This window comes from Hordeum vulgare, chromosome 3H, assembly GCF_904849725.1.
Source record: "Hordeum vulgare subsp. vulgare chromosome 3H, MorexV3_pseudomolecules_assembly, whole genome shotgun sequence".
NCBI classification, from domain to species: Eukaryota; Viridiplantae; Streptophyta; class Magnoliopsida; order Poales; family Poaceae; genus Hordeum; species Hordeum vulgare.
The window spans coordinates 121,508,456-121,532,173 of NC_058520.1; the positions used below are offsets into that span (position 1 = coordinate 121,508,456).

Below are 23,718 nucleotides of genomic sequence, written 5' to 3' on the forward strand. Positions count from 1 at the left end.
CATGGTGTGGCACCGGTGACGATGGAGATCATGCCGGTGCTTTGGTGATAGAGATCAAGAAACACAAGTTCATGGCCATATCATATCACTTATGATTTGCATGTGATGTTAATCCTTTTATGCACCTTATTTTGCTTAGAACGACGGTAGCATTATAAGGTGATCCCTCACTAAAATATCAAGATAAAATTGTGTTCTCCCCGACTGTGCACCGTTGCGGCAGTTCGTCGTTTCGAGACACCATGTGATGATCGGGTGTGATAGACTCAACGTTCACATACAACGGGTGCAAAATAGTTGCACACGCGGAACACTCGGTTTAAACTTGACGAGCCTAGCATGTGCAGACATGGCCTCAGAACACAAGAGACCGAAAGGTCGAGCATGAATCATATAGTTGATATGATCAACATGGAGATGTTCACCACTGAAACTATACTCAACTCACGTGATGATCGGACTTAAGATAGTGAATTTGGATCATGCAACACTGGAATGACTAGAAGGATGTCTATTTGAGTGGGAGTTTATTAGTAATATGATTATCTAAAATCAGTTGTCTTGAACATAGTCTAAGTAATCTTTGCAAAAAAATATGTTGTAGATCAATGGCTCGTGCAGTAGCAACCCTGAATTTTAATACGTTCCTACAGAAAGCTAAGTTGAAAGATGATGGAAGCAACTTTGTTGACTGGGCTCAAAATCTAAGGCTTATCCTCCAAGCTGGCCAAAAGCAATATGTGCTTGATGCTGCGCTAGGTGATGCACCACCCGCTACGGCAACCCAAGATGTTTTGAACGCTTGGCAAGCGCGTAAGGATGACTACTCACTAGTTCAATGTGCAGTTTTGTATGGCTTAGAACCAGGACTTCAAAGACGTTTTGAACATCATGGGGCATATGAGATGTTCCAGGAGTTAAAGTTTATCTTTGAGAAGAATGCCCGGATCGAGAGGTATGAGACCTCCGATAAGTTCTATGCTTGCAAAATGGAGGAGAATTCGTCTGTCAGTGAACACGTGCTCAGAATATCTGGGTACTCTAACCATCTAGTTGAGCTGGGGAATGAACTCCCGCAAGAAGTTATCATTGACAAAATTCTTCAGCCACTGCCACCAAGCTATAAGAGCTTTGTGTTGAATTATAACATGACAGGGATGGATAAGTCACTCGGCGAGTTATTTGCGATGTTGAAAGTCGCTAAGTCAGAAATCCACAAAGAACATCAAGTGTTGATGGTTAATAAGACCACTAGTTTCAAGAAAAACAGCAAAGGCAAGAAGGGTAACTCCAAGAAGAGTGGCAAAGTTGTTGCCCCTCCGATGAAGAAACCCAAGGCTGGACCTAATCTGGAAACTGAATGCTATTGTTGCAAGGGGACTGGTCACTGGAAGCGCAACTGCCCCAAGTGTCTGGCTCATAAGAAGGCGGCCAATGCCAAACAAGGTATATTTGATATACATGTTATTGATGTGTACCTCACCAGCTCTCGTAGTAGTGCCTCGACATTTGATACCAGTTCTGTTGCTCACATTTGCAACTCGAAACAGGAACTGCGGAATAAACAAAGGCTGGCGAAGGATGAAGTGACGATGCGCGTGGGAAATGGTTCCAAGGTTGACGCGATCGCCGTCGACACGGTCTCACTTCAGTTACCATCGGGATTAGTGATGAACTTAAATAATTGTTATTTAGCGCGTGCGTTGAGCATGAACATTATATCTGGATCTTATTTATTGCGAGACGGTTACTCATTTAAGTCAGAGAATAATGGTTGTTCTATTTATATGAGTAATATCTTTTATGGTCATGCACCCAATGTGAGGGGTTTGTTCATATTGACTCTCGATTGTGATGACACTCAAGTCCATAACATTGAGACTAAAATATGTAGAGTAAACAATGATAGTGCCACTTTCTTGTGGCACTGTCGCTTAGGTCATATTGGTGTTAAGCGCATGAAAAAACTCCATGCTGATGGACTGTTGGAGTCAGTTGATTTTGAATCACTTAACACATGCGAACCGTGTCTCATGGGCAAGATGACTAAGACTCCGTTCTCTGAACAATTGAGCGTGCAAGTGACTTCTTGGAGATCATATATACTGATGTGTGCGGACCAATGAGCATAGAGGCGTGCGGTGGATATCGTTATTTTCTCACTTTCACTAACGATTTGAGTAGGTATGGCTATATATACTTGATGAAGCACAAGTCTAAAACATTTGAAAAGTTCAAACAATTTTAGAGTGAAGTTGAAAATCATCATAGCAAGAAGACCAAGTTCCTACGATATGATCGAGGAGGTGAATATCTCAGTTGCAAGCCTATCCTATCACTCCTACAAAGTACTTCTAGTTTCATACTTGTTCTAGGTAAAGCGAACGTAAAGTGTGCGTAGAGTTGTATCGGTGGTCGATAGAACTTGAGGGAATATTTGTCCTACCTTTAGATCCTCGTTGGGTTCGACACTGTTACTTATCAAGAAAGGCTACAATTGATCCCCTATACTTGTGGGTTATCAATGATACACATATACAAAACATTGAGACCAAAAGAGTTAGAGTTAACAATGATAGCGCCATGTTTTTATGGCACTGCCGCTTAGGTCATATTGGTGTAAAGCGCATGAAGAAACTCCATAACGATGGACTTTTGGAGTCACTTGACACGTGCGAACCATGCCTCATGGGCAAGATGACAAAGACTCCGTTCTCCGGAACAATGGAGCGTGCAATTGACTTGTTGGAAATCATACATACCGATGTATGTGGTCCAATGAGTGTGGAGGCGCGCGGCGGATATCGTTATTTTCTCACCTTCACTGACGATTTGAGTAGATATGGTTATGTCTACTTGATGAAGCACAAGTCTGAAACGTTTGAGAAGTTCAAGCAATTTCTGAGTGAAGTTGAAAATCATCGTAACAAGAAGATCAAGTTCCTACGGTATGATCGTGGGGGTGAATATCTGAGTTTCGAGTTTGGTGCTCACTTAAGACAATATGGAATTATTTCCCAGTTGACACCGCCTCGAACACCACAGCGTAATGGTGTGTCCGAACGTTGTAATCGTACTTTATTAGATATGGTGCATTCTATGATGTCTCTTATCGATTTGCCATTATCATTTTGGGGCTATGCATTGGAGACAGCTGCATTCACTTTAAATATGGCACCATCAAAATCCATTGAGACAACACCATATGTGCTATGGTATGACAAGAAGCCAAAGTTGTTGTTTCTTAAAGTTTAGGGATGTGATGCTTATGTCAAAAAGCTTCAGCATGAAAAGTTGGAACCCAAAGCGGAAAAGTGCGTCTTCATAGGTTACCCAAAAGAGACAGTTGGGTATACCTGCTATCTAAGATCCGAGGGCAAAGTGTTTGTCACCAAGAATGGAGCTTTTCTGGAGAAAGAGTTTCTCTCAAAAGAATTGAGTGGGAGGAAGATAGAACTTGATGAGGTTGCGCAACCTCTGCTTCAACAAGATGGTGGCGCAGGGCAGAAAGAAATTTATGTCGAGGCAACACCAATTGAAGAGGAAGATGATGATGGTGATCATGAAGCTTCAGATCAAGATACTGTCGGACCTCGCAGGTCGACAAGAGCACCTACTGCTCCTGAGTGGTACGGGAATCATGTCTTGTCAATCATGGTGTTGGACAACAATGAGCCTACGAATTATGGAGAAGCAATGGTGGGCCCAGATTCCCATAGATGGTTAGAAGCCATGAAATCCGAGATAGGATCTATGTATGAAAACAAAGTATGGACTTTGGAAGTATTATCTAAAGGTCGAAAGGATATTCAGAACAAATGGATCTTTAAGAAGAAGACGGACGCACACGGTAATGTGACCGTTTATAAAGATCGACTTGTGGCAAAGGATTTTTCACAAGTTCAAGGAGTTGACTACGATGACACATTCTCACCCGTACCGATGCTTAAGTTCATCTGAATCAAGTTAGCAATAGCTGCATTTTTTCATTATGAAATATGGCAGATGGATGTCAAAACGGCATTCCTTAACGGGTTTCTTAAGGAAGAGTTGTATATGATGCAACCCGAAGGTTTTGTCGATCCAGAGAATGCTGACAAAGTATGCAAGCTCTAGCGATCCATTTATGGACTGGTACAAGCATCTCGGAGTTGGAATCAGCGCTTTGATGAGGTGACCAAGGCGTTTGGGTTTATACAAGTTTTTGGAGAAGCTTGTATTTACAAGAAAGTGAGTGGGAGCGCTATAGCGTTTCTAATATTATATGTGGATGACATATTGCTGATTGGAAACAATGTAGAGTTTTTGGAAAGCGTAAAGGATTACTTGAATAAAAGTTTTTCAGTGAAGGACCTAGGAGAAGCTGCTTACATATTGGGCATAAAGATCTATAGAGATAGCTCAAGGCGCCTAATAGCTCTTTCACAAAGCACATACCTTGATAAACTTTTGAAGAAGTTCAAAATGGAACAATCCAAGAAGGGGTTCTTGCCTGTTTTACAAGGTATAAAGTTGAGTAAGACTCAATGTCCAGTAACTGCAGAAGATAGAGAAAAGATGAGTGTCGTCCCCTATGCTTCAGTCGTAGGGTCTATCATGTATGCAATGTTGTGCACAAGACCGCATGTCAGCCTGGCCATAAGTATGGCATGCAGGTTTCAAAGTGTTCCAGGAGTGGAACATTGGGCGGCGGTCAAGAATATTCTGAAGTACCTGAAAAGGACTAAGGAAATGTTTCTCGTTTATGGAGGTGACGAAGAGCTCGTCGTAAAGTGTTACGTTGATGCAAGCTTTGACACTGAACCGAATGACTCTAACTCTCAAACCGGATACGTATTTATTCTTAACGAGGGTGCGGTAAGCTGGTGCAGTTCCAAGCAAAGCGTCGTAGCTCATTCTACATGCGAAGTGGAGTACATAGCTACCTCACAGGCGGCTAAGGAGGGTGTCTGCATGAGGCAGTTCATGTGAGATCTTGGAGTAGTGCCAAGTGCACTGGACCCAATTAATGTGTCATGTGACAACACTGGTGCCATTGCTCTAGCCAAGGAACCAAGGTTTCACAAGAGGACTAGACACACAAAGCGACTCTTCAAGGCTATTCGCGATTACATCAAGGAGGACGACATAAATATTTGCAAAGTGCACACGGATATGAATGTTGCAGATCCGCTGACTAAACCTCTTCCACGAGCAAAGCATGATCAACACCATAACTGTATGGGTGTTAGATTCATTACATTGTAAATCACATAGAGATGTGAAGCTAGGTTATTGACTGTAGTGCAAGCGGGAGACAGATGGAAATATGCCCTAGAGGCAATAATGAATAGTTATTATTATATTTCCTGTTTCAAGATAATCATTTATTATCCATGTTATAATTGTATTGAATTGAAACATAAATGCATGTGTGGATATATAGACAAATCAATGTCCCTAGTGAGCCTCTAATGACTAGCTTGTTGATCAAGGATGGTTAAGGTTTCCTAGCCATAGACAAGTGCTGTCACTTGATGACGGGATCACATCATTAGGAGAATGATGTGATGGACAACACCCAAACTATAAACGTAGCATATGATCGTGTCATTTTGTTGCTATTGTTTTCTGGATGTCAAGTACAGATTCCTATGACCATGAGATCATGTAACTCACTGACACTGGAGGAATACCTTGTGTGTATCAAACGTCGCAACGATACTGGGTGACTATAAAGGTGCTCTACAGGTATCTCCGAAGGTGTCCGTTGAGTTAGCATGGATCAAGACTGGGATTTTTGGGCTGGGTGGACATCCCAAGAGAGCCTATTCGGCCGAAGTGGAGAAGGAAAGAGAGGTGGGGCCAACCTGAATAGGAGAGGAGTTCTCCTCCTCCAAACCGACTTGGAGGAGGACTCCTCCCTCCTCCTTGCGCCGGTTGAACCCTAGGGGGAGTCCCTAAGGCGCCACCCCTCCCTCCACTCCTATATATAGTGGATGGTAGAGCAGCTTCTTGCACCACAAGCCATGGTGCAGCCCTCTCTCCCTCCACTACCTCGTGACACCCCATAGTTATTTCGGTACGGCACGACGAAGCCCTGCCGGAGTAGCTCCACCATCATCACTGTCACTCCGTCTTGCTGCCAGGGAATTAAGCTACCTCTTGGTCTCTCTTGCTGGATCAAGAAGGAGGAGATCGTCATCGAGTTGTACGTGTGCCGAACGCAGAGGTGCCAATCCGTTTGGCAATAGATCGTCATTGGATCACGGTACGGCTTTCTATTTGGATCGCGAAGACGTTCGACTACATTAACCGCGTTTCTGAACGCTTCCCTCTTAGCGATCTACAAGGGTATGTGGATCTGATCTGCCCTCTCGTAGATGGTCATCACAATGGATAGATCTTACATGTGCGTAGGAAATTTTTTGTTTCCCATGTAACGTTCCTCAACAGTGGCATCATGAGCTAGGTCTGTGTGTAGATGACATCTCAAGTAGAATACAAAGGAGTTTGTGGGCATCGATATTTAGATTGCTTCCCTCCTTAGTCTTATCTTGATTTCGCGGTATTGTTGGATGAAGCGGCCTGGACCAACATTATTCGTATGCTTACGAGAGAACGGTTCCATCGACTAACATGCAACTTGTTGTATAAATATGGATGGCGGGTGTCTGTTTCTCCTACTTTACTTGAATCAGATTTGAGTGAGGCGGTCCTTGGAGAAGGTTAAATAGCAACTTGTGTATCACCGTTGTGGTTTTGCATAAGTAAGATGCGGTCATGCTAGATACCCATAGGAGCCATGTAAAACATGCAACAATAAATTAGAGGACGTCTAACTTGTTTTTGCAGGGTATGATGTGATATGATATGGCCAAAGACATGACATGATATATTTGATGTCTAAGATGATCATGGTGTAATAGTTAAATATCGACTTGCATGTTGATGCTACGGCAACCACAAGATCCATAGGGTTGTCTTTAAATATTTTTGTGCTTGGTGATGCTTTGCTTTATCGCTAGTTCAATACCTTTAGTAGCAATAGCATAGTTAGTGTGACAACCTCAATGGCGGCACAATGATGGAGATCATCATGATGGATATCATGGTGTGGCGCCGATGACGATGGAGATCATGCCGGTGCTTTCAAGATGGAGATCAAAAGCACAAGTTCATGGCCGTATCATGTCACTTATGATTTGCATGTGATGTTAATCCTTTTATGCACCTTATTTTCCTTAGGTTGGCGGTAGCATTATAAGGTGATCCCTAACTAAAATTTAAATATAAAATTGTGTTCTCCCCGAGTGTGCACCGTTGCGACAGTTCGTCGTTTCGAGACACCACGTGATGATCGCGTGTGATAGACTCTACGTTCATATACAACGGGTGAAAAATTATTGTTTCCCATGCAACGTTCCTCAACATAAAGAATAATTATGAAACTTGTCATAATGATTTTTATTTTAAATTGGATTATGTCAAATAAGTTTCTCATGATAGTTATTTTTGTTGAGTTTGCTCCCACTATTATTGATGAGAAGAAATTTTCTTGTGTGGAGAGTAATAATTTTTCTATGCTTGTGGATCATGAAAAGAATGCTTTATGTGTTGGTTATATTGTTGAATTCATTCATTATGATACTGAAAAATATTATGAGAGAGGAACATATGCTTTTACTTATTGCAAAAATATCAAGTTTCCTCTTTATGTGTTGAAAGTTTTGAAGTCATGCTTGTTTTGCCTTCCTATGCTAGTTGATTCTTGCTACAATAAATTTCACAAAATCCCTATGCATAGGAAGTGGGTTAGACTTAAATGTGCTAGTCATATGCTTCATGATGCTCTCTTTGTGTTTCAATTCTTATCTTTTGTGTGAGCATCATTGAAATCATCATGCCTAGCTTGAAAGGCATTAAAGAAAAGTACTTGTTGGGATACAACCCAACACTTTTACCTACTGTTTTTGTGTGTTCACATGATTAAGCTAATGTATTAATCATGCTTTATAGGTTTTATTTCAATAATGTGCCAAGTAAAGCCTTTGGTATAGTGTGGATGATAGCTGACTTGATTCTGTGCAAAAACAGAAACTTTTGTGCCTAGTGCAGAATTCTTATAAATTCATCAGAGCATCAAAAGCTTCAGAATTTATTAAACGTGATTTATATACAAATTCTCCACGTTGTCCTAATTTTTCACAATTTTTGGAGTTGCAAAAGCTTGGTGATTGTTCAGATCATTTACAGACTGTTCTGTTTTTGACAGAATCTGCCTTGTTTGCATAGTTTGCTTGTTTTAGCATTTCCGTCGCTTATATTAAGTGATATAAATTGTATAAATGATAGAGTACAGTATTAATTGTGTGATAAGAATTATGGATCTTGTCTTTGACATTACCTAAGTGAATAATTTGCTCTTTATCATACTAACCCATCTCACGAAGTTCCATTAAGTTTTTAGTGATTGAAGTTTTCAAGTTTTGGGTGAGATATCAATATGAAGAGAATAAGGAGTGTCAAGACCCTAAGCTTGGGTATTCCCAAGGCACCCCAAGGTAATACTCAAGGAAGACCCAAGCAACTAAGCTTGGGGATGCCCCAGAAGGCATCCCCTCTTTCGTCTTCCACATTATCGATAACCTCACTTGGGACTATATTTTTATTCGTCACATGATATGTGTTTTGCTTGGAGGAACATTTTATTTTTTTGAATTTTGCTTTCTGTTATTTATAATAAAGTTGTGTATCCTTTATTTTAATAAAAGTGTCAAGTGAAGCCTTTACCATGCTCAATTTGCAAGTGAATGAGTTGCTATTTCAAAACAGAAAGTTTGTTGTTAGTCCAAACATTCCCTAGAAAAGTCAGTATGTCAAAAAATCTTGTAATTTTTACACAACATGATATTATAAATTATATACAGTGTGGTAAATTTTCAAAAAAATTGGAGTTAACAAAGCATGGATCTTGCTGCATTCTTTACAGACTATCCTATTTAGACAGATTGCTGTTATGTTTCCATTGTTTGCATATGTTGGCATGTTTAATGGTCCTATTTCAGGATAGGAGTATTAAATATGCAGAGTAATTTAGTATGCAATGTTTAATTATAATTTTAGTGATTTTTTACAGTAGAGAATGATAAGGTTTTGCATTGATCTATACTAACTTATCTCATGAGTTCTTGTTGAGTTTTATGTGGATGAAGTTTTTAATATTTAGAAAACCCGTGATATGAGAGGAATTAAGGAGGCACAAAATCTCACACTTGGGGATGACCAAGTCATCTCAAGAAAATATTTCAAGAAGTCTCAAGCAACTAAGCTTGGGGATGCCTCGGTAGGCATCCCACCTTTCTTCTTCAACAATTATCGGTTAGTTTTCGTTGAGCCCAAGTTTTTGCTTCTTCACATGAGTTGTGCCATACTTGGTGTGTCATTTTGTTTCCCTTTTGTTGTATGTTTTAATAAGATCATCAAGATCTGAAATATTTATTTAGAGAGAGCCCTCCCATATCTATTTAATTATTTGACTACTCATTTGATCGTCACTTATATCTTTTTGGAGTAGTTTGTCATTTACTCTTATTATTTACTTGTATCCTATGAGTAAATTGTGAATGAATTGAATATCATAAAGTTGAAGTATTATGAGCTTCATATGCTTGTATCATGCCTAGTGGTAGCTTCACATTGAGTTTAGATGGTGAAATCTTTTGAAGCTTGACAATCACAATATTGGTCATAGAAGCAATTCATGAATGAATAGTATGAGGAAGAGAACTTTCACATATAAATATATTATCTTGGACATCTTTTATGATTGTGAATACTCATTAATTATTTTCAAACTTGAGAAAATTAGTTGAAGTTGGACAAGGAAGACAATGTAATGGGTTATGTTTGGGTATATTTGCATAGAAGTTATATTGTTATGGATCCTCCAACATGTGGTGCTTGCTTAGGATCTTTTTCTATCCAAAAGTTTGCACTAAGTATAAATACTATTTGTACATCCAAAAACCCTTAAACCCAGTTCCTTGCCATAAGTGTCCACCATATCTACCTATGGATTGAATAAGATCCTTGAAGTAAGTTGTCATCGATGCAAAAAGCAATAAAAATGCTCCTAAATTAAATACAATATTTTATTGTAAGGGAAAATAAGCATGGCATGAACTTGTGATGGTAAAGCAATAAAAGCGACGGACTCCATAATAAAGGTTGCTATCACAAGGGGCAATATCACGTGATGTTCCTTTGCATTAAGAGTTTGTGCATCCAAAAATAAAATGTGCATGACAACCTCTGCTTTCCTCTGTGAAGGGCCTATCTTTTACTTTCATGTTATTTAAACTTTATGTTGTTTACTTTCATGTTGAGTCAATTCCTTCTCCCTATCTATTCTCTAGTTGTCAAGCATCATGTGGTGGGGAAAGATCTAAGCACATATGACCAGTCAAATATATTTGAACATGAATTATTATTGTTGACAATTATCTCTATGATAAATAAGTTGGAAGGCGAAACATTATGCCCCTATCTTTCTCTGTGTTCGATGGATGCCATTTATTCTAAAAATATGCTTTGAGTAGTAGCAATCATGGAAGACTAAATGATAATTGAGTATGTGGAGATCTTTCTTAGACTTTGTTGAATTAAGTTGAATTGCAGTTACTTGGTGACTAAGAACATAGGTTGTTGAGTTTCAAGAGAATGCACTCTTTGAAGCATAACTTGTGAATTAGTTGCTACTTGGTCATGATGAGTTTTATGAGAATAAGTTGATGTTATGATGCTAGAGAAAGTGACTGAAATTATCACTGATCAAACTTATGCACTATGCTAGCATTCACACTTCATAAATTATTTGTTTTATCATTTACCTACTCGAGGACGAGCAGGAATTAAGCTTGGGGATGCTGATACGTCTCCAACGTATCTATAATTTATGAAGTATTCATGCCATGTTTATCACAATTCTATATGGTTTTGGTATGATTTGATTAGAACTAACCCGGACTGACGTTGTTTTCAGCAGAACTAACGTGGTGTTGTTCTTTGTGCAGAAATAAAAGTTCTCAAAATGCAACAAAAAAATTTGACGATCTTTTATATAAGGAAAGAGCCCCACGAAGTTTCGAGGAAGGGCCAGAAGATTCTCAGGGTGCCCACACAATAGCGCCACCCCCTAGGTGTGGGCTCATGTTGTGTGGGCCCCCTGAGGCTCCCTTCGCGTAAAAACAACGCCAAAAATTCACATATATACAGAAACCTTCGATGGATAACCTAGAACTTGTACTCCGCTGTCGCACGCCTCTGTATCCTCCGAAAACCAATATGTACCCTGTTCTGGCACCCTGTCGGAGGGGGAATTATCACCGGAGGCCATCTTCATCATCTTGGCGGCCACCATGACAAGGAGGGAGTAGTCCACCCTCGAGGCTAGGGGTATGTACTAGTAGCTATGTGTTTGATATCTCTCTCTTTGTATCTCAATACAACGGTCTCCATGATCTTCATGGAGTTCCATTCGATGTAATGACTTCGTGCAGTGTGTTTGTTGGGAGCCAATGAATTGTGAGTTTATGATAAGATCTATCCTTGTTTTATTTGAGTTCTTTGCTGATCTCTTTTATGCATTATTTAGTATATATCCTTGTATTTCTTCTCCCAAGTTTTGGTTCAGTTTGTCCAACTAGATTAGATCTTCTTGCAATGGGACGAGGTGCTCGGTAATGGGTTCGATCTTGCGGTCTTTAGTCCTAGCGACGGAAGGGGAGTTGATACGCATGTGTTGTTGCCATTAAGGATAACAAGGTGGGATGAATTCTTATATGCTTGTGTCTTGAGTACATCATGTCATTGTTCTTAATGCATTACTTCGTTCTTATGAACTTAATACACTAGATGCATGTTGGATAGCGGCCGATGTGTGAAGTAATAGTAGTAGATACAGGTAGGAGTCGGTCTACTTGATTTGGATGTGATGCCTATATCATGATCATTGATTTGGAAAGCGTCATAATTATTTTCTTTTCTATCAATTGCCCAACAGTAATTTGTTTACCCACCGTATGTTATTTTCTTGTTGAGAGATTGCACTAGTAAAAGTATGTATCATAGGCCTCATTTTCTATCATTGCAATACCATTTGTTTACCCACCGTATGCTATTTTCTTGTTGAGAGATTGCACTAGTAAAAGTATGTATCATAGGCCTCATTTTCTATCATTGCAATACCATTTGTGCTCCGTTTTATTATGTACTACCTTGCTGTTTTTATTGTTCCCACTACAAAAACTCATGTCTACTATCCATACTACACTTTTATCATCATCTCTTCTTCGAACTAGTGCACCGATACAATTTTCCATTGTACTGGGTGTGTTGGGGACACAAGAGATTTCTTGTATTTGATTGCAGGGTTGCTTGTGAGAGACTATCGTCATCCTATGCCTCCCACGGATTGATAAACCTTAGGTCATCCACTTGAGGGAAAATTGCTACTGTCCTACAAAACTCTGCGCTTGGAGTCCCAACACGTGTCTACAAGAATAAGTTGTGTTGTAGACATCACAAACCCATAAGCCTCTATGACATCCTTTATAAAATTGCTTCCAAAGTGGTGGCGAAGAGATTAAAGATGATTATGCCTGACATAATCTCTGAGGAACAGCCAGCCATTGTACCGGGGAGGATGATCACTGATAATATCATTTGCCCCTATGAGTGTTTGCACTTTATGAAACGAATAAGGTCCAAGTCCAATAGTTAATGTGCCCTCAAGTTAGATATGATAAAAGCATATGACAGACTGGAATGGAGTTACTTGAGGGGTATCATGGGCAGGCTGGGTTTTGCACCACAATGGATTGATACAGTGATGAACATGGTATCTTCAATCTCCTTTTCCATCCTATTTAATGGTGAGAAGCTTGAGTCCTTCAGATCGAAGAGAGGGATTCGGCATGGAGATCCAATCTCCCCCTACTTATTCTTGATTGCAGTAGAGGGCCTTTCGTGCCTCCTGAAATCCAGTTCTCCATCATAATTTGCAGGTATTAAGGTGGCCCCAATGGCTCCACCAATTAACCACCTCTTATTTGCATATGAAAAATTGTTGCTTTTCAAGGGTAATGTGGAGGGGGCAGAAGGAGTGTCAAACCTATTGAACACCTATTGTAATGCGTTGGGGGAGAGGATTAATCATGAAAAATCCTCGATCTTCTTCAGCAAAAGATGCCCACAAACAATCCGAAAAGCAGCTAAGAACTCCCTACATGTTCACAATGAATCATTAAGTGGCCATTATTTGGGTATGCCTACCAAAGTTGGACAGTCAAAGAACGATACGTTCAAATACTTATGCGATCGTGTTTGGGAGAAAGTCAAGGGCTGGATGGCAAAGTTACTTTCTACCGCGGGAAAGGAGGTTCTGATCAAGTCTGTTGCATAGGCTATCCTGGTTTTCTACATGTGTTGCTTCCGCTTGTCAAGAGGACTATGTGAGAGTATCACATCTATCATTAGGAAATTTTGGTGGGGCAGTAAACGGTGGAAAAGAAAGCCAAGTTGGGTGGCTTGGGATATGATGACAATACCAAAACACCTCAGCGGATTGGGTTTTCGTGATATGGACATCTTCAACCTAGCCCTTCAGGCCAGACAAGCATGGTGTGTTCTGACGGAAGAAGCTACATTAAGTGCCAGGTTGTTGAAGGTTGTTTACAGTGTTCCCTGCTGGAAGTTGAGCTGGGGGCTCATCCCTCTCAGATTTGGCACACGATTCTAGATGGACGGGATATGTTGACACAAGGCATTGTGAGAAGAATTGGTGATGGTGAAACAACAAACACATGGCATCAGAACTGGATTCCGAGGGACAGTTTCAAACGCCCTATCACTTCCCTAATACTAGCCCCTCCGGAGAAAGCCTCTGATTTGATTTGTGCCAAAACCGCATCTTGGAACGATGGCTTGATCCGGCAAGTGTTCACTCCTTTTGATGCCAATGAGATTATGAAAATCCCATTATGTACACGCAGAGTTACAGACTTTTGGGCCTGGCATGAAGATCTGAAGGGCATGTTTGCAGTGAGATTGGCCTACACGATGATATTTAGGACTAAGCTGAGTCGGGAAGCATGGCTGCAAGGGGCATATGGAACCTCATCCATCGAAAAGAGCACAAACTGGAGCAATATGGCACAACCAGGTCCCATCTAAACTTAGGATGTTTGTATGGCGTTTAGCTCGGCAATCCATGCCAACCAGCGATGTACTGCACCACATGCACATGGAAGATGTTGACTCTTGCCGGCTGTGTGGAGCGAGAGATAGCTGGAGACATGCCCTTCTCACCTGCACTATGTCAAGGACTATATGGGCCCTAGTGCCCGAGGAACTCGTCGAGAAAATCAGTGCAAATCAGCAAGATGATCCAAAGGAGTGGATCTTTGCTCTCCACAAAAATCTTAACGAGGATGATTTTGTTTGCTTGGTAGTTACCTCCTAAGCGATCTGGAAAGCTAGTCGAAAGGCAATATATGAGGATATCTTTCAGTCTCCACATGCAACACATGGATTCATAACTTCTTTTATGTGTGAACTGGGAGCCAGCCACAATAAGCCTCGGGTGCCGGTGGCCCCTTCTTCTCCTAAACCCTCCCAATGGATGCCACCGACGGAGGGGTGTGCCAAGCTCAATGTCGACGTTGCGGTGTCGACCAGAGGCAGGGTTGGATCTATTGTAGTTGTGTGCCGGGACCGCGAAGGAAATTTCCTGGGTGCGTCGGCTCTGTCTTTCACGTACATCACTGATCCTCCAACGTTGGAAGCAATGGCAGTGAGAGAAGCATTGGCACTCTCACACGACCTATATGTTCGACGCATTCATGTTGCATCAGATTGTAAGCTGGTGGTTGATGAACTTCGAAAGGGGAACTCACCTGGCTATGGAGCACTGCTACATGAAATCATAGATCATTTTAATACTAAAACGTGACTAGATGCATTCACATTCAAACGAATCTAAGACAAGAATTTTGAAACGTATGGAGTATTAGACATGTAAATGTCCTTGATGAGTGTGCTTGACATTGCCAGTTCGATATCCCGGGAGGTACAGACATCGGATCTCATGATAGCATTTTTCTCTACAAAACGATATGCTTTTTCTATACATAAAAAGATGAGGGTATTTTATGCAAAATCATGTCTCGCCAAGCACCATCTGTCACTGACAATGGGCCCTGTCCACGCGCACTTCAAAAGCAAGCACGGACGATCCAAAATCACATATTTTACAATTTTATGCATCAAACTGATCATCACGTGTAACTTCTAAAGTTTTAGTATATTTACCTATTGATTTCAAGGAAACAACATATCATGAAAGGTACACTGGACCATGATGGGTTGAATTTAGACGCAGGTTTGGCAGAAGGAAATCTTAACTACTCGGGACCCATCCCATTCATTTGGCCCGTTTATAGCACTGTAACGGCAATCTTAGTTTTCTCACATTTTTTCTTGCAGGTTCTTTTTATGTTTTTCTGTCCATTTGTAGGCCGGTTTTGTCAGGTTTTTTAGTTATTTTCTTGTATTTTTTTATTTCTCTCTTTGTAAAATAAAATCTATTGAATTTCTATGTTCTTTAAAAAAATACACAGACGTTTTTATGGTTTTTCGCCAGGTTTTATGTATGATTTTCAAAAATTAGGATGAACTTTTTTTCCAAAATTTATGAATTGTTTTCAAAATTATGGACCTTTTGCAAAATTGACGAACATTTTTCAAAATTGATGAAATATATGTGAAATTGCCTATCCTTTTCAAATTTGCGAACGTTTTTCAATTTACGGCGATCTTTAAAAAAATTGGTGATTTTGTTTCAAAACAATGAACTTTTTAGAATTTGTGAACTTTTTTAAAAATCGATGAACTTTCTTCGAATCCGGTCAACTTTTTGAATTATGTGCGTACTTTCATGAATTCCAGAAACTGGCTGGCCTCATTGCTGGGCCGTCCACAGAGCAGAAGGCGCTGAGGAGGAGGAGGTCTTGTTCATTCATCACACATTCTCACCACAGCGATTTGAAGATAAGGCAGCAGCAAAGCAACAACCTCTTCGTCGCATACCTTCTGTTGCGGAAGCTCCCACGCTCGATCGCCGCATGGACGCCGGCGAGCTCGAGGTCTTCGACGCCGGCCGTTGCACCGACGGATATCAGCTGGGCCTCGCCGTGGGCCAGCGGTTCCGCGAGACGATCAGGAGCAGGATGCGAGGGGACGTCTTCCTGCACGAGCAGCTGCTGCCGTTCGCGTCCACGGCGGCGGGCAAGCCGCTCCTCGCCGCGCTCCAGGCCGCCAACAGGGAGAGGTACTCCCGGTACTGGGACGAGCTGGTGGGCATGGCCGACGGCAGCGGCGTCCCACTCCTACACGTAAAGTTTCTCATTCTCGTTAGCTTCCCCCGGCCCGGCCGTCTCTGACGTGGGAATTTTTGTTGAGCATGACTGAATGTTTGCTGAGCAGGTGATTCTGGTCAACCTGAGGAAAGAGCTTCGTCCGTTCATCCCAAAGAAGGGCCATGAACGGAGGGAGGAGCCCGACGACGACTGCTCCGACATCCTGATGGTGAGCGAGTCGACGGCGTTCGCGGCGCACAACGAAGACGCCAACGTCGCGCTGCTCGGCCACACGTACGTACTAGTCGCCTTGCTTGTTCTCCGTGTCCGGTCCGATTGATCTTCGCACAGCTGATCCCGCATTCGTGCCTACTCCACCTCAGCTACGTGGTGAAGGCGACGTCGCCGGACGGCGTATCCTCCTTCACTGCCTACACCTACGCCGGCGAGCTCTCCACCTGCGCCTTCGGGTTCAACAGCGACGGAGTGGTACGTGTACGTCCCCCTGAGATCAGCCCAACGCACGACGACTGGACTCTCACGATCCTTGCTGAATTTCGTTATGTTCAGGCCTTCACGCTCGACTCGGTTCCGCCGGCGATCGACGAGGTCGCCGCGGGGGCCATCGCCGTGAACTTCGTGTCGCGGGACCTTCTGGAGGCGAGAGACCTCGACGACGCGATGCACAGGGTGTGCTCGCCGGGCGTCTCGGTCGGGCACTGCTACAACCTGATGGACGTCAGAGCCCGGCGGATCGTCACCGTCGAGACCGCCTCCCAGAACCGGTTCGCCGTCCACGAGGCCGGCGCGGTGCCCTCCTTCCACGCGAACATGTACCTCCATCTCCAAGTGGAGCAGGTAGACATGACATGAGTGTAGCTCAACAAGCTCTTCACTTCAGTGAGCGATGAGTAAACGTGCCGCGTGGATGGATTTACGCAGGTGCAGGATGAGAACTCCATGAGCAGGGAGAAGAGAGCGGCGCGGTGCGCAATGGACTCCAAGGAGGAGGCGCTGGTGGTGCTGGGAGACGCGGCCGACGAGAAGTACCCGATCTTCATGACAGGTGATCTCAATGCATGCCATTTTCCATGTACTCCTTTTTTCAGGAGTAGTTTGCAACAAAAAACATGACATGTTTCACCGGTGACCCTTTTTTCAGGCCCAACATTGTACACCCTATGCACCGTCTTGGTTGATCTCGACGACGAGACAATGACCATTTACACGGGAAACCCAAAGAGCAGAGATGCAGTTCGACTAGTTCTTCCTATGCTGTGAACTGCTAGCCAGATTAGATCATTAGATTAGTCATTTGCGCCGACAAATTGGGCAGCATTCCTAATTCCTATGATGATTGTAACTGAAAGGTGGTGGGTTCAGTTATTTGGATATTATTTTTTTCAAAACAGAGGCAAAGCTTTGGCTCGGCCATGAACTAAAAGAGAATTGTCTGGTTAATTCACAAAAATTCAGACGAAAACCTATACAATCGGAACACAAACAAACTACTCACATGACATAAAAAAAACCACAACCGCACAGGTGGTCCGTCAAACTCTCTGAATACACAATATCCACAAACCCTGACACTGCTACTACACCAAATAACATTAAATAAAAACACCTCGACACAAGACATCATGCACAGGAACGGAGCCAGGATGGACGCATACAGGGGACGAGTTTGCTCATGGAGGAGGCAAAGCTTTCATGGAGTAGGAAATTTTGGCTGAAGTAGCTACGTCGATTGAAGAAAAATCAAATCATTGAGGGGGTCTAGCCCCCCCCCCCTTTCAAAAAGACGGGTCGATAGACCAGAGATCATCCATCAAGCAGCCCCCCTATTCAAAAAGACGGGTCGATAGACCAGAGATCATCCATCAAGCAGACATAGACGCCTTGTCTTTGGTGTCACTCTTCCCTTTGCCCACATAAGTGGGTATTGAGCACCATCATTTATTACAAAAAAGCACAAGGCAAACTGTGATCTCCAACAGGCTGCTTCTGTTCATAGCACGATGTATTCTCTGTATCACGTCTGTACTGTGGGAAGACGAAATGCTGTGCTCGATTGAAACAGTTCAACACAGTGTCTTTCTGTAATGACTACACCGTGCTGTGACTGTTGAACAAATCAGTGTGCTTTCCTTTAACAATGTTTTGGTAAAAGGTAAGGGTAAAAAGAAAAGGCTACATGACATCTACAGCACTTTGTCCCAGGTCCAGTTACAAATGCCCCACTGGACTTGAGTTTTCCACGTGCTCTGAGTCTCGGTACCAATCATGCTGATGAAGGGATGCCGTGGAAAAGGAGGCAGAAATTCTCGTCAGCAACAACAAATCATCTCCACAGTTATGGTGTTCCCATATGAACAGTAAATTTACTGTGGATAATCAAGAATTTCAGCATAGCAGTGTACCACTGTTATTACATATGGAAATAGCTAAACTGCTAATTTCTCTGCACTGGGACAAAAATAATGTTTTCTTAGAGGATGGAATTTTATCTGTAGCATTTTGCAAGGAAATGATGTATCTGATGCACACCTGTTATGTACCATGTCGGCGAATCTTGGGACCCCCTTCAAGTCATGAAGTCGCAATTTCAACTAGTGTCACAGCGGCAAATGCTAAAAAAAGGCTCCCTCCAATGTATGCTATAATCTGCATGATAATGGAGACGGACTAGTTGGACATAAATTGTGCAGGAATACATCTTAAATTTCTCAAGTTTTCTACAAAAGAAAAATGAAGCATCATCGGGGGGCAGAGAAACTGCCCACCTGAATTTTCATAAACCTTTAACCAAGGCAGACAAATTTGACAGATACACATGGAGTATTGATCTCCACAACTAAAAAAAGATCCCTAAAGTCGACATTGTTCACCATAATAAAATGGAGGCGAGAAAATATTCCGTTATTTTTCTATAACAGACTGTGTTTAAGTACGAGTAGATTTTACTTACAGTGCCTTTTCCTGATGGCCTATGCTTTTGCATGACCTCATTGGTGCATGAGATTGAATGGTTTGTTTCGGTAAAAGAATCAGTTAATGTTATATTAGCAAATTATGTGTTAAGGGGTTGATCGAGCGACAAACAAATGTACTACCTCTGTACACTTTTATAAGACGTTTTATATCACTAAAGCAGTGATCTAAAACGTCTTATAAAAGTTTACTGAGGGAGTAATCCACACCACAAATCTGTAGCAATTTCAACATGGGAGTGAAAGCACTAAGTCAAATTCATTTACACGGAGAACTGAGCATCACTCAGTTGGCTAGGGGCAACCGTGCTTGCTACAATGTGTCGCATGAGAAACCAGGCTCCCTTGGTAGTACTGATTTACCTTTTCAGATAGGAACGTCCCCAGCAAAGAGCCACCAAGAACTGCAATCTGTGGGAGGAGAAATAGGTTAATGCCAACTCCATAAGAGCCAGAGCCAAAATGAGGAACAGAATAACTGGCGTGTATGTAGTTCCTGCTCATAGTGTTATGTTCAATAAACAGAGTAGAAACTAAAAGAAGTTCCTTGGATGAACTTAAATAAAAATTGCATCCCGATAATACACTGAAGGTGTTAAGTTAACAAGCACATGCAGAAACTGATCAACAAGAGAAGGCAGTTGCAAAGCACAAGGCTGGCACAAAAACAGAACAAGTAGGAATCGGATGAATGACCAAAGCACTAAAGAATTCCAGCATTCAATCAATTGCAATGTTATAATGCTTTAGTAGGTTGGCCACATATAAGTTATCACGAGAATGTTTATGCAAATCAGGAACATTTTGGTGTGAATTTTATCAGGTACTGCTGTTTCTTACCAATGTTGCGACACCATGACCAGCAAGCGACCCTGCAATGACACCCGGAGGGGATGAAGCCGCAGCAAGTGCTGTGAAAGAACAAGGAAACAAGTGTCAATGTTGGTTGTGAAAATAGAATCTCACACTTGTATGGAATGGTAATAAGAACTATACCAATTGTTGAGAAAAATGATTTATCACCCCATTCAGCAACAAAAACCAAAACAAATGTGCTAGCAAGAGTACTGGCGACAGACACTAATCCTGCACCATTTCCAGAAAACTTCGAAACTGCTATCTCAGCCTGCCATTGTTCAGTATAATAGTGTTATAAAGCAGTTCGCTATCAGACAGAAAGAGGGCCAAGCACAAGAATATCATCAAGTACATCAAGCAACTGCAAAGGCTATTGATTAGATATCTAACTATAACTTTTGATATCAGTGATCATGTATGCATGGCCTTTTTGCATACTTCTTTGGAAGACTATGCTCTTCATCATGTAATAGATAATATTGATGTACTTCTTAAAAGGTTTACAATATAAGCACACGATAGAAGGCCAAGAAGATTGGATTACTATGCATATTATTATCTTAAGTATATTATGCACAAAGCAAACCATTAAACATAAAGTTGGAAGAGCAGTATATTCATTAGTTAAGTCTTAGTTGATTAAAAGGTAGAGTGTGTTTTTCTCTAAGATCCATATCAAGAATATTGTGACCTAAAATTTGAAGATATACTAGACTAAACCTAAGAATTTAAAATTTGACATTCTACCTCCTCTTGCTCCTCATTCATCTTTTCTCCATCACCTGAAGCTGCATCAAGTAATGTAGTAACTCCATAGTATACCTAAATCCAATTAAGCTTGTCAGGCACGACAATGTTTTTAAACCTAAAAAAGAATGCAGTAGTAATAACCCTGCACACACTTATACTTGTTTACATAAAAACTAATCTCGAAGTACCTACTGTATTTGAGTATGCCATAGATCATGATTTCAACACATTGTATATTTGTAAATGTGACAATATTATGAGATTTTTTTGCTTACCAAGAGACACACGGCAAGAATGTCATCAATTGGGAAATCTGTACCGCCAAAACTGCATATGCCAAGAGGCACATTAGATAATATTAGCAGTTAGAAGGTTCTTCACTAAGAACATCAAACAGAAGGTCGTCAACTAAGGGTGGCAGATAGAAGGTCCTATTTTAAACTTCAACAACAAGTGCAATCACCTGAATGGAAGGACGCCATCAACGTAGTGAAATGCCCGACCAAGAACTACAGATATAACTGTCATTACCCTGTTAATACCCAAGAAGATCAACCTTGTTTATAAGTCTGCTATGTTCAAGTAAAAGCGGAACTTCATAATTTACTGACTATGGAAAAAGCTATATTCCTGTATAACTTAAAATCTGTAACTAGAAGTACATAAGCAAGTAACAGTATAGGAGAAGCAACATAGCGTATAGAGAGAAGCATGAAAAAAATATTTGTAGTACTTACGCAAGTGCTCCAAATGTGCCAAGAAAAATGACTCCTCCAGAATTTCTAGCTGCTAAAAGTGCCTATTGAAACACATGAAACTGCAGCACTTATCAATGACTCATTTTTTTATACACATTGGTATCAAATTACTTGTGTAGCACAGAGTGAGAAGTAAATAGGAAACCGCGTAACTTGTGAAATGGAATGCACAGAGTGAGAAGTAGGGGTGTTAAATGTGCATTGCTTGGTCTGCACACCATTTGTTCCGGGGCTGCAGCCTGCAGCGTAATCTCAATTTTATGGAGTTTGGTCCTTCATTGGTCCGGGATAAAGGAGGTCGTACTTCAGCCTGATCGAACTTTAAGAGACTGGTGGCAAGATGCCAGAGCTAGAGTTCAGGGAACCAAAAGAAACTCCCCGAACACCTTGGTGTTGCTGGTCACTTGGAGCATATGGCGGGAGAGGAATGGTAGATTATTTAAGAGTTCTCACATGCCTATGATGAAGATCTTTGATCAAGTTATTGCTGATGCCAAGCTATAGGCAGAAGCGAGCATGGGTCGTTTCGTTCTCCACTAGCCGCAGCTTCTAGTTTTCGTCATTTTGTTGCAGGCTTTGTTTGTTGTTTTAGTTTAAAGTTTTGTGGTCGTTGGGATGTTGTTGTAGCCTTGTAGGCTGGATCATGTGATTGTTGGTCGGTTGTATTTTTTCTCTCTATCTTAATATTATTCGTGCAGTCCTCCTGCATGGTTCAAAAAAAATGTGCATAGTTGGTTTTGCAGTTTGTTCGAACTGGATGTATGCATGCAAAATTTAGTTCAGTCTGCTGGTTTCCACATGTACTTCCTCCGCTACCTAAATATAAGACCTTTTAGAGATTTCACTATGAACTACATACGGATGTATCATGTATATAGACATACTTTAGAGTATAGATTCACACATTTTTCTTTGTATGTAGTCCATAGTAAAATCTCTAAAAAGGACTTATATTTTGAAACGGAGGGAGTAGTTTGCATGTTCAAAAAAAAACATGTAGTTTGCGGAATAGAACATGCAGGCAAGCATTATGTATGAAGTCTTGAAGCCTCTAAATATTCTAACAATGGCAAAATAATTTAACTGAATGCATGGATAATTGGATATACTCACCGCAATGAAAAACGTCCTGTCTCCTAGCTCAGAAAAGAAAATCAGCAGAAAAGCCTGAAATTGAATTTGGGGGCATCAGAAATGTACACGGCATGCACTTACTTGACGGAAATAAATAAAAAGTAACTGACGAAGCAATTGAAAGGGCAGAGGCAGTTCTCCTAACTGAAGCAAAACCTGTACTGATGTCCCCGAGATCCCCCAGCACGTCGGCCGGCGGCTGCAGGCCCATGAACTGGGTGCCGGCCAGTGCCTGCTGCGACCCCTGGATCATTAGCGCCCCCGCTGCCGCCGCGAATGCGAGCCCCCGCGACGCTTCGAACGGCGCGAGCCCGCCCCTGTCCCGAACTGCCGGCTCCGGTGCCTCTCTCTCGTCAGAAACCGCAGGAGCTCCAAGCAGCAGCGGCGGCTCGCCCGGGTCGCGTTTAGCTGGGCACCTCAGCACCTGCATCGATCGGAGGCGATTTCGCGTCAGGTGTTCCGGTACGGCGGGGAGCTATCTATCTCTTTCCTCCGTTTAGGGATGACGACATGAGGTTCAGGTGTGCTACTGTACCGGTCGCCCGGGGAGGCCGGCGAGACGATGCGGCGGGCGGAGGGATGGACGAGGCGTCCTCGTTCGGTAGGGTATGGAGGAGGAGGAAGAGGTGAAGACGGTGGAACTGCAGGAGGTGACGGAGGCCATGGCGCCGCGGCGGTGGCTGCGACCTGCGGGGGGCGGGGGCGGGGCGGGACGGACTGAGCGGTTGCCAGCCGCTTGCTCTTGGCCGTTGGGTGTGGATAGAGTTCGAACGGGTTGGTAGGTAGGTAGGCTCAAATGGCTGCCCCTTTTCTTGAGAGGCCTGGCCC

The 23,718-nt window shown here is 42.1% G+C and overlaps 2 protein-coding genes across 5 annotated transcripts; one reads left to right on the top strand and one right to left on the bottom strand.

Annotated features, from left to right (window-relative positions):
- The first annotated feature begins 15,979 nt into the window (after positions 1-15,979).
- Positions 15,980-17,841, top strand: LOC123443199. Its single transcript, XM_045119498.1, has 6 exons — positions 15,980-16,433; positions 16,525-16,691; positions 16,781-16,886; positions 16,968-17,255; positions 17,340-17,463; positions 17,560-17,841. The coding sequence occupies exons 1-6, from the start codon at positions 16,164-16,166 to the stop codon at positions 17,676-17,678; spliced, it is 1,074 nt and encodes a 357-aa protein (XP_044975433.1). The 5' UTR covers positions 15,980-16,163; the 3' UTR covers positions 17,679-17,841.
- Positions 17,842-18,280: 439 nt separating this feature from the next.
- On the bottom strand, positions 18,281-23,641 carry LOC123443200 (GDT1-like protein 1, chloroplastic). Of its 4 annotated transcripts, none has more exons than XM_045119503.1 (12): positions 23,426-23,641; positions 23,036-23,314; positions 22,870-22,923; positions 21,736-21,797; positions 21,462-21,530; positions 21,274-21,325; positions 20,996-21,070; positions 20,387-20,516; positions 20,231-20,301; positions 19,754-19,801; positions 18,948-19,064; positions 18,281-18,686 (listed from the first exon to the last, which is right to left on the bottom strand). In XM_045119503.1, the coding sequence occupies exons 1-11, from the start codon at positions 23,552-23,554 to the stop codon at positions 18,990-18,992; spliced, it is 1,044 nt and encodes a 347-aa protein (XP_044975438.1). In that variant the 5' UTR covers positions 23,555-23,641; the 3' UTR covers positions 18,281-18,686; positions 18,948-18,989. The 4 variants fall into 4 exon arrangements, with proteins under 4 accessions (XP_044975438.1, XP_044975437.1, XP_044975434.1 ...); XM_045119502.1 differs by having other exon boundaries at positions 18,281-18,866; XM_045119499.1 differs by having other exon boundaries at positions 18,281-18,784; positions 23,426-23,619.
- Positions 23,642-23,718: the final 77 nt, after the last annotated feature.

Excerpts from the sequence above, each read along its gene's own strand:
- LOC123443200 (XM_045119503.1), bottom strand. The coding sequence starts at position 23,554 with ATGGCCTCCGTCACCTCCTGCAGTTCCACCGTCTTCACCTCTTCCTCC. Across the intron at positions 21,071-21,273 it reads TTCTTGCCGTGTGTCTCTTG|GTATACTATGGAGTTACTAC; the intron begins GTAAGCAAAAAA and ends AATTGGATTTAG. Across the intron at positions 20,517-20,995 it reads TGAATGAGGAGCAAGAGGAG|GCTGAGATAGCAGTTTCGAA; the intron begins GTAGAATGTCAA and ends GAACAATGGCAG.
- LOC123443199 (XM_045119498.1), top strand. The coding sequence starts at position 16,164 with ATGGACGCCGGCGAGCTCGAGGTCTTCGACGCCGGCCGTTGCACCGAC. Across the intron at positions 16,434-16,524 it reads GCGGCGTCCCACTCCTACAC|GTGATTCTGGTCAACCTGAG; the intron begins GTAAAGTTTCTC and ends TTTGCTGAGCAG. Across the intron at positions 17,464-17,559 it reads GTACCCGATCTTCATGACAG|GCCCAACATTGTACACCCTA; the intron begins GTGATCTCAATG and ends CCCTTTTTTCAG.